General features: G+C 37.7%; 1 protein-coding gene across 10 annotated transcripts in view; it reads left to right on the forward strand.

Annotated features, from left to right (window-relative positions):
* Positions 1-11990, forward strand: part of ASB3 (ankyrin repeat and SOCS box containing 3) — a 151296-nt gene extending 139306 nt beyond the window's left edge. For 7 of the 10 annotated variants that reach the window (XM_060309202.1, XM_060309206.1, XM_060309201.1 and 4 more), the window contains one exon: positions 1650-3389. In XM_060309202.1, coding sequence (XP_060165185.1) covers positions 1650-1855 — 206 coding nt within the window. In that variant the 3' untranslated portion in view covers positions 1856-3389. Of the gene's footprint in view, positions 1-1649; positions 3390-6811; positions 6974-11817; positions 11834-11886 lie in introns of those variants that run through there. The other 3 variants (XR_009566129.2, XR_009566128.1, XR_009566130.1) reach the window with 3 other exon arrangements.
* The last annotated feature ends 543 nt before the right edge of the window (positions 11991-12533 follow it).

Consider the following 12533-nt stretch of genomic DNA (forward strand, 5'->3'; position numbering starts at 1 on the left):
GGCAACTAAGCCCACGTGCCACAACTGCTGAGCCCGTACGCCTCAACTAGAGAGCCCTTGTGTCACAAACAACAGAGCCCACGTGCTCTGGAGCCCGTGCGTAACAACTAGAGAGAGAAAAAACCTGCATGCCACAACTAGAGAGAAGCCTGCACGCTGCATTGAAGAGCCTGAGCGCTGCAACAAAAGATCATATGTGCCACAACAAAGACCTGACACAGCCAAAAATAAAAAAATAATTAATTAATTAAATATTTTTTTAAAAAAGTGGAAGCAGAAGAAAAATATGGAGTCAGGGAAAGCTTATCATGGTAATCTGAAACTTGTCTATGGATACTCTGCAAATTTGGCTCTGACTGAACTCTCTAGTTCTTGACACTAGGTTACAGAGTTCATAAGATAAAAAACTCATTGCTCAGAAGTACAGATATTCTTGGATGTTGTGATGGACAGTTTCCTAGGCAACATCTTGGTAGCCATGGCTTCTTGGAATTTTATGTTACCAGTCTTCAGTGTGGACTGTTGCTGTCATACCAAGGTATAATTCAGTAAAAGTAGTTCTTAAGTGGGCCCTGGTTCTCAGGTCTCTGTTGCTCTGACTTGACCAGGGCTAGATTTATAATATCTGGAGGGATGGATGACCTGTGTGCACTTTTGAGCAGTTCTCTCTAAATATTATAACACTCCACTCAATTTTTAATAAGCAGTGGTGAGCAGTGAGTTCAAAATTAGACTACCTAAGAAGTATCAGAGTGTAGCTATTTTGTCTTGCAGATTGAGTTGAGAACACATTTTTAAGAGACAGTTGATCTCTCTCTCTTTTTTTTTTTTGTGGTACGCGGGCCTATCACTGTTGTGGCCTCTCCCGTTGCCGAGCACAGGCTCTGGACACGCAGGCCCAGCGGCCATGGCTCATGGGCCCAGCCACTCTGCGGCATGTGGGATCCTCCCGGACCACGAACCCGTGTCCCCTGCATCGGCAGGCGGACTCTCAACCACTGCGCCACCAGGGAAGCCCTAAACCTCTTTTTAAACCTCTGTTTTCTTATCTCTGTGAGAGCATGATAATATCTACCTCACGGGGGTTAATGAAGATAAAAAGAGGATGTGTATCGGCATACAGCATAGTAGGCATTTGATAGATGGTCCTTTTCTCTGTGTCAATTTTTAAATTTCATTCTGTATCATGGATAAAAAGAGCAAAACTTATGTAAGCTACATTTTTATTCACTTGAATGTGGTAGGCCTGGAGACTATTTGCAATGAGAGTAAGAGGGAAGTAACGTTTGCTACTGTGTGCTTCTATCATTTCTAAAGTTAGATCACCCATTTCTTAAGTCCGAACTGGTATTGGCAGAAATTTAGAATTTGAACATTTAGTTTTATATGGCCCTGGGTACTGACTTTGGAATTTGTGGCCAGAAATCGGAGGAAGAAGAACCCAGTGAAGGCTGTAAAAAAGAATAAATAAATAAAGTTTATCTTGGTCATCCTGGCCCAAGTAATCTATTTTCAAAAGTAAGTCTAAGTAACATATCACTTCTCTTCTACTACGCAGACGTGGGGAAAAAAGGGCATTTACCTTAATGTACTGTTATATCTTTCTGGTTCAAACATTTTAATCTTCCTTTTTCTGTTTGTTTCTCCAGCCTCTATTCCATCCCTGACCCACCTTTGTCGTTTGGAAATTCGGTCCAGTCTAAAACCAGAGCACCTACGATCTAACAGTTTTATCTGTCAGTTGCCACTTCCCAGAAGCCTACATGATTATTTGCTCTATGCAGAGGTTTTGAGGATGAATGAAGTTCCAGAACTGGCAGTTATTCAAGATGGAGAAATCAGTGAAGCTACTTAACACAGGTCATGTCTTACTCTGAAAACCACCAAGATAAGGAGCCATGGAGTACAAATTCTTCACGATTTTATTGTCACAAAAGATGATTTTTGTGTGGTTGGTTAGATTTTAGAGGGCAGTAGTTTAATGCAAATGTTTACAACTAAGCTCCCTGGTAAAAAAGTATAAACCTCACTAGTGTTACTTTATTGCAGTTTTATCATCAGTACACTTTATGTTGTAATTACCTAACAATTTTCTGCTTTATTCTGTTAATGAACTGTGGCTAAACATGGTGTATTTCCACCTATGATTCTTTGTTTACCTAGGGCTAGTATTTAGAAGGGAATGCATAAAACTTCACTGGATGTGTATACACAGTGGAGTTAAATATCTCTTATATTTATAAAAGAACTATCTTATATTCTATTCTCATCTCTTAATTCAGTTGAAATTCATTGGCTTTTCACAGGTAAACTCAGGGGAGAATTCTTTCTTTAAAGACTATAGAAAATGAATCATTTTGCTGTTGTTTTTTTTTTTCCAGTTCCTTGATACTCTCTTTGGCTAAAAAAGATTCCTGTTTCTGCAAAGGCAAGAACAGACCTAAACTCAAAGATATGCTCAGTTGAAAAAAAAGAATTAGGTTGGTATTGAGATAAATGTGCATTTTACACAGTATTAATTAGGAGGCTGGGAGAGGCATTTCTGTGGTACCATCTTTAAAGAAAGGTATGTATTCCTGAGTTGCTCAGTATCAAATAAAACTGAAGCTCCATTCAGCCTCCAAATCAGAGGGCACCTTTGATCCTGTGAAGCAATGATTGCTAGTTCTATTAATGTTATAGTGGGTTTCTTTTTTACTATCTGGATACATTATCAAATAGTCCATGAAATTTAAACCTTAACATCCTAGGTTAATGAGACACTGCCTCATTGGTTTTGCAATTGCTCGATATGAATCTAGAGTCAGAGAGGACTGAACACCGTAACAGGTGAGCTATGTTAAGAGACTGTGGGCAATAGTCTTGAGAAAAAGGTTATGAATGCATTAATGTTGTGATAGACAACTAGAGATGGGATCCAAAGGAGGGCAAATATTCTGTCCTATTGGGATGCTGTGACTTAAAATAGATGGGAGTGGGTTAGCCAGATTCATCTCTGATAGGCGCTTGCTATTTGGTAAAAGCAGTGATGATGGCGTACCAAATGATGGAGACATTAGGGTCCAGGGGGATGACTAAATTCAGCACAGATTAGGGCTGTAGTTGCTGCCTGTGGGGTGGGGAGTTTGACTGCAGTTATACAGGCAGAGATAAGGGTGGATATGGAAAAACAGGTGGAAATTCTGATAGTTACTAAATTCTAAAAAAGTATGTACTATGTAATATTTTTTAAATGTCTGTATTTTTCCAAACCCTAAGTCTCTGATTTTTATATAACCAGTTTTTTGTTAGGGTCCATTGTACATAGAATGTTTACATTTGAGGGTGAATCTTTTCATGTGTTTTTGTTCATGTTCAAATATGTAATAAATTCAACTACTCATAACTTACTGAGCTTTTATTCTTAAAAATCTCAAAATATTTCAGATACATTAAAACCCTTAGTATTTAAAACATAAATGATTTTACTTACTGTATAAATGCATCTTTCTTTCAGACTATTTTATAATATAATATTTATGATTTTTATGACTAATAACAAGGACTCAGTGAGAAGTCTAATCTAAAAGTACCTGAAGGTGGGTGAATTATAGTCACAGCCTCTGATCAAAATGATACATCCAGTTAGTGTGAACTTTAAGCTCTGACCTACATGCACCATGGTGCTTTAATACTCTTGAGGTCACAGTGAACCTGAGGAAGAACTCCATACAGTAGTTTTCTAATGGTGGTACATATCCAGAGCAGGACGCGAATTGGTTTTAATAACAATTGTCAAGAGTTTACCCTTCCTTGATCTGATGTTGTCCTTTAAGTATATTTCCTGCTGATCCTTCCTGTCATAGGACATCTTTCTGTGATCATTTGATGTAATAGTGGTAATCTGGACATCATTTCTTTTTTTTTTTAAGTAAACTTTTTATTGACATTTAACACATATATAAAAAAGTACACAAATCATAAGTATACAGACAGATTACAGTTGACCCTTGAACAACGTGGGAGTTATAGGCGCCTACCCTCTGCACAGTTGAAAATCTCCATATGACTTATAGTCAACTGTCTATATCCATGGATTCATCCAACGATGGAGCCAATCAACTGCAGATTGTGTAGTATTTTAGTATTACTTTTGAAAAAAATCTGTGTATAAGTAAACCTGCACCAGTTCAAACATGTTGAAGGGTCAACTGTAGTTTTACAAAGTGAAAACGTTGCATAATCAGCATGCAGTTCAAGAAACAGAATTATTAACATCCTAGGAGTTCCCTTTGTGGCCCTTCTAGTCACTGTGCTCTTGCCAGAAGGGTAACTACTCTTCTGGGTTCTAGCACCAAAAATCAGTTTTTCCTGGAATCATCCACTATGCTGTCTTTTGTTTCCTGTTACTTTTGTGCACATTTTCAGATTCATTTGTGTTATTGTATATAGTTATAGTCATTGAACTTCATTTTTTCATTTCCCTCTCCCTTTTGCCCAAGTAGCAAGTGTCTTGATATAGAGCTTTCTGGTGGCCCTACTTCCCAGATCAGTTATACACTTCTGTTGTCCCATGACCACCTATGACATTCATAATCTTTGAGAGGCAGCCCAAGTGTCACATTTATGTCACGTGATCAGTTGATATCTCTAACTTTAGATCTGTTCTTCCCATCTGTCTATCTGTAAACCTGTATGAAGATCATGTTTTATAGATCTTCAAGTATCGTGCCAGGTACAGTTTCAAGACCTCTGAGTATTTTTGATTGGTTACTCTCTAAAATTCTACTGTATTTTGTTGGTCCTCAAAAACTTATCATAAAAACTGTGATAAGAATGTAAATAATTATGTATCTTCTCTGGAACAGTGGACTTGGTTCCATCAGCAAGGGGTATAGAAAGAAGTTGAGAAAATCTGTCTAAAACTTTGCCCTTCATTTTTATACTCCTCTATATTCTTGGAGGTATATTCCCCTAATTATATTTCTTGTTTGGTCATAGAAATATATGTTTGAAGAAGCACTCTCAGTACGATTATTGCTAGCAGGTCCCTAGTACTATTGTGGAAAGGTTTTAAATAGTGGGAATGGTTGGTTGAAGGGCTAGTGAAGTTGCTAGTAATGTAGCCATTTCCAGTTTTATGATCAAGTGTTTTAGATCTAACAATTTGTGAGAAGAACCAGTAAAACTGCACACTGCCTTCCAATTTCATGAGTTCATCCTCTGTATAAAGTAAATGGAAGCGCAGCCTGCTAGCCTATCCAAATACTCAATTTAAAGAGGATCTGGGGCTTCCCTGGTGGCGCAGTGGTTGAGAGTCCGCCTGCCGATGCAGGGGACACGGGTTCGTGCCCTGGTCCGGGAAGATCCCACATGCCGCGGAGCGGCTGGGCCTGTGAACCATGGCCGCTGAGCCTGCGTGTCTGGGGCCTGTGCTCCGCAACGGGAGAGGCCACAACAGTGAGAGGCCCACCTACCGCAAAAAATAAAATAAAATAAATAAAAATAAAGAGGATCTGTAAGCCAAAGGGATCTCTAAAACTTTACCTTTGAGCTGGGAACATAATAGAAACACCTTTGGTACTATTAATTCCCCTGAATTTCCTGTGCTAGAGCACTTGGCTCCTCCCTTCTCTCTTTTCCCAAGCAGCTAGTCACACATAACTGAGGTGTCAAGACTATGTGTAGGTAAGAGCCCAAACCAAGAGATTTCATTACTCATGACTCTATATGACCTGGGTAGTTTATCTGAAAGATGGGTGTCCCCTCATCAGGAAAGGAGTGCTATATTCTATCTAGAGCATTATCTAGAGCTAATGCTGGATCTCTGAGTTTATACCTACACAGTCTCTCTAGGAGAAGGTGGTGTTTATGACTTCAGGTAAAATAAATATGGCCCATGTTTGAAGACTGAGAGACTATCATAGTAGTTTTATAAACACACCTGGTGATTTTTATCCTTTTTCATTTTTTAACAAAACATTTAAGGAAAATTTAATATTCCTGTGTGCAACTGTTGAGATTTTTTGTTTTGCTTTCTCTTCCATTGTTTGTTTTTCTCTTAGTTTATCTTCATCTGTATTTATTATTATTGTTGTTGTTATTGTTATTAAATGACAAGTGGTCATTGAAACATAATACCTGGCAGTAAGTAAACTTGTTTTCTTTTTTTGTTAGCGTTAATAGAAACCTGTGGTTTTCCTGAGACAGGGAACTGATTATGCTTAGTATTTTTGTGACATATTGGTAGAAAAATGTATAGTCTTATTTGTAATAACATGTCAGTAGTTTACACTGAGAGGAGGCCAGTCTGAATTATATTTTTTATGGAAACATATACTTTAGGCACAGATTTTAAGTACATAGTTTCTGCAGTTGATTTAATGAATAAAACATTTTAAGTAAGGGGCATCTGTTAACTTGTCCCTTTGCTAATATATGTCTTTTAAAGATTTTAAAAATTCTTTTTAAAGATCTTAAAACTCAGCAAGAAAAGGGAGGAAGAGAGATGGAGCCATAGTCCTATCATCCAGACCCAGTATTTCTGTTATATGTTGGAATATTTTCTTTCTCTTAAGGTTTTTAAAAATCTGTATACAGCTTTGAGGAGTGTTTTTGTTTTATCATAGCTAAAATCAAACCCACCTTTACAATTTTGTACCTGATCAAGCCTTTTCTTTATCATGTTAATGATACCTCCAGCCAGGCTCAAGCCATGAGTTATGACAAATTTTGAGTTGGTAGGAATGAAAAATAATGAGGCATTTCTGGATTGATTCTTTTCCTAAGGCATCTGCATAAAGCAAACAACCCCTTCCTCCTTTTTGTACAGGAAAAAAGAGAATGGAGGTGAGACCTTTGTGAACTGTGCTAGTCATCTGGTCTCAGTCCAGGTTAGTTATGTAGTTACCCTGTTATAACTATGTATTGTGTATGTTTTTAATGAAAGAATTTAAAATACCATTGTTGCAGTAAAAAATTAGTGTCTGCATGATTTTTCTGTCTCTTGGCTTCTTTTTCATGCATAGCACTAATAGATGAAGCAGAACAGGTGGTAATTGCCATTCGCACACTGAGACTTGTGAATAGCATCTGTTTATGTCTCTTTTACCATCAAATGGTTAGCATAACCTTCTCTTCACTGCTTTTCTATGTGGATGATAAAAGTCTATCGTGAGTCATTATAAGGTGTTAATTTACACTCTTTTTCTAACATGGAATAGGTGAAGAAGAAAGTCCATCTGGTGTTTAAATATGACTATGATTTGAATCAAACAATTAAAAAGAAGGCCTAATACTTTTGAGGTTATTTTGGAATATTGGATCAAGTAATATGTGCCAAAGATATCAATTGCAAGCCAGAGTAGTTCCATAAATAGATGCATTAGTTAGTAATGTGTAGTCTGGATTTTAGTTTTGACACGTAAAAATTATTTACTTTATTTTAGACAATAAAACATTCAAATCCTTATGGTCTTCATCTTGCTTGTAATTATTTGGTTTTATTAGCCCACTCTTAAATGTCATAGTGTGGTATTTGTTTATGCATGTTGATGCAAGTGCATACTTTTTTATCACTTTATTATGGAAAATTTTAAGCCTATAAAAAATAGAGAATTTTATAATGAACTTCCATGTTCCCACCACCCAGCTTTGATAATTATCAACTCATGGCCACTCTTATTTCCTTTTCCTCACCAATTGCCTTTCTTCCATAGCATTTTGAAGTGAATTCCAGACATAACATTGGTAAATATTTTAGTATATATCTTTAGAAGTCACAGATTCCCTTTTTTTTGTTGTTTTAATTGCGGTACGCGCCACCCCCACCCCACCCCCGTCGCGGAGCACAGGCTCGGGACGCGCAGGCCCAGCGGCCATGGCCCACGGGCCCAGCCGCCCCGCGGCACGCGGGACCCTCCCGGACCAGGGCACGAACAGGCGCCCCCTGCATCGGCAGGCGGACCCCCAACCACTGCGCCAGCAGGGAAGCCCACAGATTCCCTTTTAAAAAACATAATGATAATACCATCATTATACCACCTTAAAAATGAATAATTTCTTAATATCAAATATCCAATCAGTATCTACATATTTTAATTGTTCTATAGCTTTTTTAATGGTTTGCTTAAATCCGGATCCAAAAATATCACTGTGATGTGAACTTTTATTTCTTTAAAATTTTTTGGTTGAAGGTATGAGGTTATTTTCTTATAGAGTTTCCCACAGTTGAAATTTTGCTGATTGCATACCCATGCTGTCATTTAACATATCTTCTGTTTTTTCTTGTCTTAGTTATATATTCCTGTATAATAAGTTGCCTCAAATTTAGCAGCTTAAAATAATAATTAACTTTACCTCACACAGTTTCTGTGGGTAATGAATTCAAGAGTGGCTTGTTGAGTGGTTATGGCTAGGGGTCTATCATGAGATTGCATTCAAACTGTAAGCTGGGACTGCAGTGGAGGAATTAGTCTCCACCTGTTGAAGGGAGAAGTATCAAAGAATTTGTAGACATCTTTTTTTTTAATAGTTAAACTTCTAATTATTTTATTGAAGTAAAGTTATTTATAATAATATATTCGCTTAAGGTGTACTACATAGTATTTTTATAGCTTATACAACATTTAAAGTTAATATAAAATATTGGCTGTATTCCCTGTGCTGTACAGTATATCATTGTAACTTACTTATTTTATACATAGTAGTTTGTACCTCTTTATCCCCTACCCCTATTGTGCCGTCCCCTGCTTCCCTCTTCCCACTGGTAACCATTAGTTTGTTCTCTGTATGTGTAAGTTTGTTTCTGTTATATTCATTCATTTATTTATTTTTTAGATTCCACATATAAGTGATAGCATATAGTATTTGTCTGACTTATTTCTCTAGGAATAATACCCTCCAGGTCCATCAATGTTGTTGCAAATGGCAAAATTTCATTCTTTTTTATGGCTGAGTAGTATTCCAGTCTGTGTGTGTGTGTGATCTTCTTTATCCATTCATCTGTTGATGGACACCTAGGCTGCTTCCATATCTTGGCTATTGTAAATAATGCTGAGCAGAACATCGGGGTGCATGTATCTTTTTGAATTAGTCTTTTCATTTTCTTTGGATATGTACCCAGGAGTGGAATTGCTTGATCATATGGTAGTTCTGTTTTCGTTCTTTTGAGCAATTTCCATACCATTTTCCGTCCTGGCTGAACCAGTTTACATTTCCTCCAGCAGGGTACTAGGGTTCCCCTTTCTCCACATCCTCTCGAGCATTTGTTATTTGTGGTCATTTTGATGATAGCCATTCTGACAGGTGTGAGGATATCTTTATTGTAGTTTTGATTTACATTTCTCTCATGATTAGTGATGTTGAGTATCTTTTCATGTGCCTGTTGGCCATCTCTAAGTCTTCTTTGGAAAAATGTCTGTTCAGGTCTTCTGCCCATGTTTTATTTGAGTTATTTGTTTTTTTGATATTGAGTTGTATGAGCTGTTTTATATTTTGGATTCTCATGTCTTGTCAGTCATATCATTTGCGAATAATTTCTCTCATTCAGTAGGTTGTCTTTTTGTTTTGTCAATGGTTTCCTTTAATTAGGTCCCAATTGTTTATTTTTTGCTTTTGTTTCCTATGCCTTAGGAGACAGATCCCCAAAAATATTGCTATGATGTATGCCAAAGAGTGTTCTGCCGACTTTTTCTTCTAGGAGTTTTATGGTTTTCGGTCTTACATTTGGTGTAGCCATGTTTTTCTTCACTACACTTATTTCATATAAATTGGTAGTCAAATGTAGACAAGGATTGGCTACATAGTTTGCAGAGCCCAGTGCAAAATGAGAATATGGGGCCGTTGTTCAAATTTCAAGATGGGGACAGCAGAACATTAAACCAAAGATGGGGTCTTTCTGAGTACAGAGCCCTGGATGATTGCACAGATGATGAAATCAACCCTGGATGTAGAGGCTTGATCAGATTCACATTTGATTCTCATACACTTTTTTTTCTCCTTACAGTACTACTTGATAGATGCTGAGTACTTTATCTCTCCTGGTGATGTTGGCAGCCATTGGTGATCATTAGCTAGATCTATTAATTAATTATAGATTTATTTATCTATTAGCCATAATACTTTCAAAAAGAGAACTTACCTTAAGTATTTGGTTACCCTGACATCTAATACATACAGGAAAAACAGTAAAACGCTTGGTTCATTTGGATAATGAATTGATTCTCTAATGTCTTTTATTTATTATTATTTTAAAGATTGATTTATTATTATTTATTTGTGGCTGTGTCGGGTCTTAGTTGCGGCATGCAGGATCTTTTGTTGTGGCTCATGGGCTCTTTGCTGGGGTGTGCAGACTTCTCTCTAGTTGTGGCATGCAGGTTTTCTCTCTCTGGTTCTGGTGCACAGGATTCAGGGCACGTGGGCTCTGTATTTTGCAGCATGCAGGCTCTCTAGTTGAGGCGAGTGAGCTCCGTAGTTGTGGAGCACGGGCTTAGTTGCCCCGTGGCATGTGGGATCTTAGTTCCCTGACCAGGGATCAAACCCGTGTCCCCTGCATTGGAAGGCAGATTCTTTACCACTTGACCACCAGGGAAGTCACTCTAATGTCTTTTAAAAATGATTGATAAGTTTTTTTTTTAATATTAACATAAACATGGATTTTTTTATGTATTGTAATCCATTGTAGTTATTACCCTTATTGATACTCATTGTCTCTCTCTTTTTTTTTTTTTTTTTTTTTTTTGTGGTACGCGGGCCTCTCCCGTTACGGAGCACAGGCTCCGGACGCGCAGGCTCAGCGGCCATGGCTCACGGACCTAGCCGCTCTGCGGCACATGGGATCTTCCCAGACCGGGGCAGGAACCCGTGTTCCCTGCATCGGCAGGTGGACTCTCAACCACTGCGCCACCAGGGAAGCCCCATTGTCTCATTTTAAACTAGCATTTAAGTAGTCTTTGGTTTTCTGATGGTAAGATATTCCAGGTTTATTGTGTATATTTCCTTCCTCAGACCCGAAATTAGCCGTTTTTCTAAAGAGCTTTGTTTACTTTTTCAGAAGTGGTATTATATAGACTATAATACACATAGAGAGTAATCTTGGCATTAGCGCTGTTCATTTCTACTGGTTTGATCATTGTTTGTTCAGTGAACAGAGCTAAGAAGTAAGTATATGTTAATTGCATTCATCATATTCTGGAAATTGATACTTCAGATCTAGGACTACATTTTTAAAATTCAACTTCAGTGATCTTACATTTGTGTATTTCCTTTATTATATGCTGAAAATCCTACTTCTCAGTGATGCTAACTATAACGCATTTGTTTTATACAAGAGTCACACACAGTAGTCTCACAATAACAATTTCTACATTACCATTAATAATATTAGTAAAAACGTTTAAAAATTTTCCTCCCTCAGTTCTTTTTGTATATTTAGGTATATATTTCACTAGGGTTATACAGTCAAGTTGCTATGTTTTAAAGTCACTTGAATGTACAGGATCATGTTTCATTTTCAGTCTTCTAAGGATTTTTAAATTTTAATTTTGCTTTATAATTATCAGAGTGTTTACATGATTCAAAGTTAGATGTTAAAAAAAATATTCAGAGAAATCTGGCTTCTGTCCCCTGTTCATCCTATTTTCTCGCTCTCAGAAGGGAAGTTTTTTTAATAGTTTTTTAAAGTTTGTTTTAAACATAAGCATATATATTTTCAAAGCCTGCCCTTAGATAAATAAAAGAATAGTGTATACGGTTTTCCTGTATCTTTTTCACTTAATGTATCCTGGAGATAATTCTATAAGAGTATATAGAGCTAGTCCTCATTTCTCTTCACAGCAACCATGTTGATGTACCATGGTTTATTCAGCCTTTCCCCCTATTGACGGACATTTGGATTATTTCCAGTCTTTTGCTATTACAACGGGTGCTGCAGTGAACAGCTTCGTGCTCTTTGTATTTTTGCCTGTTTCACTTTGGAAGATTCCTAGAAGTGGAATTGCTGTGTCAAAAGGTAAATGCACATGCAAGTTTGCTAGATACTGCCAAATTCCCCTTCATAGGTAAGTAGTATATACCAGTAATGTATGAGACTGCCATTAGAGAAAGTTGTCAAACATTTGGGTATTTGCCAACCTCATAGGTTAGAAATATGTATCAGTATAGTTTCAGTTTGCAATTCTCTAATGGAACATCTTTTCATATTGATTGGAGGAATGGATCCAGTTTTTAAAATTTTTATTTTGGCTGCATTGGGTCTTCATTGCTACGCACGGCTTTCTCTAGTTGCAGTGAGCAGGGGCTATTCTTCATTGCGGTGCTCGGGCTTCTCACTTCGGTGGCTTCTCTTGTTGTGGAGCACGGGCTCTAGGCACGTGGGCTTAACTAGTTGCAGCATGCGGGCTCAGTAGTTGTGGCTTGCGGGCTCTAGAGCGCAGGCTCAGTAGTTGTGGCGCACGGGCTTAGTTGCTTGGCAGCATGTGGGATCTTCCCGGACCAGGGCTCGAACCTGTGTCCCCTGCATTGGCAGGCGGATTCTTAACCACTGCGCCACG

Source organism: Globicephala melas, chromosome 12 (assembly GCF_963455315.2).
Source record: "Globicephala melas chromosome 12, mGloMel1.2, whole genome shotgun sequence".
In the NCBI taxonomy this organism is placed as follows: domain Eukaryota; kingdom Metazoa; phylum Chordata; class Mammalia; order Artiodactyla; family Delphinidae; genus Globicephala; species Globicephala melas.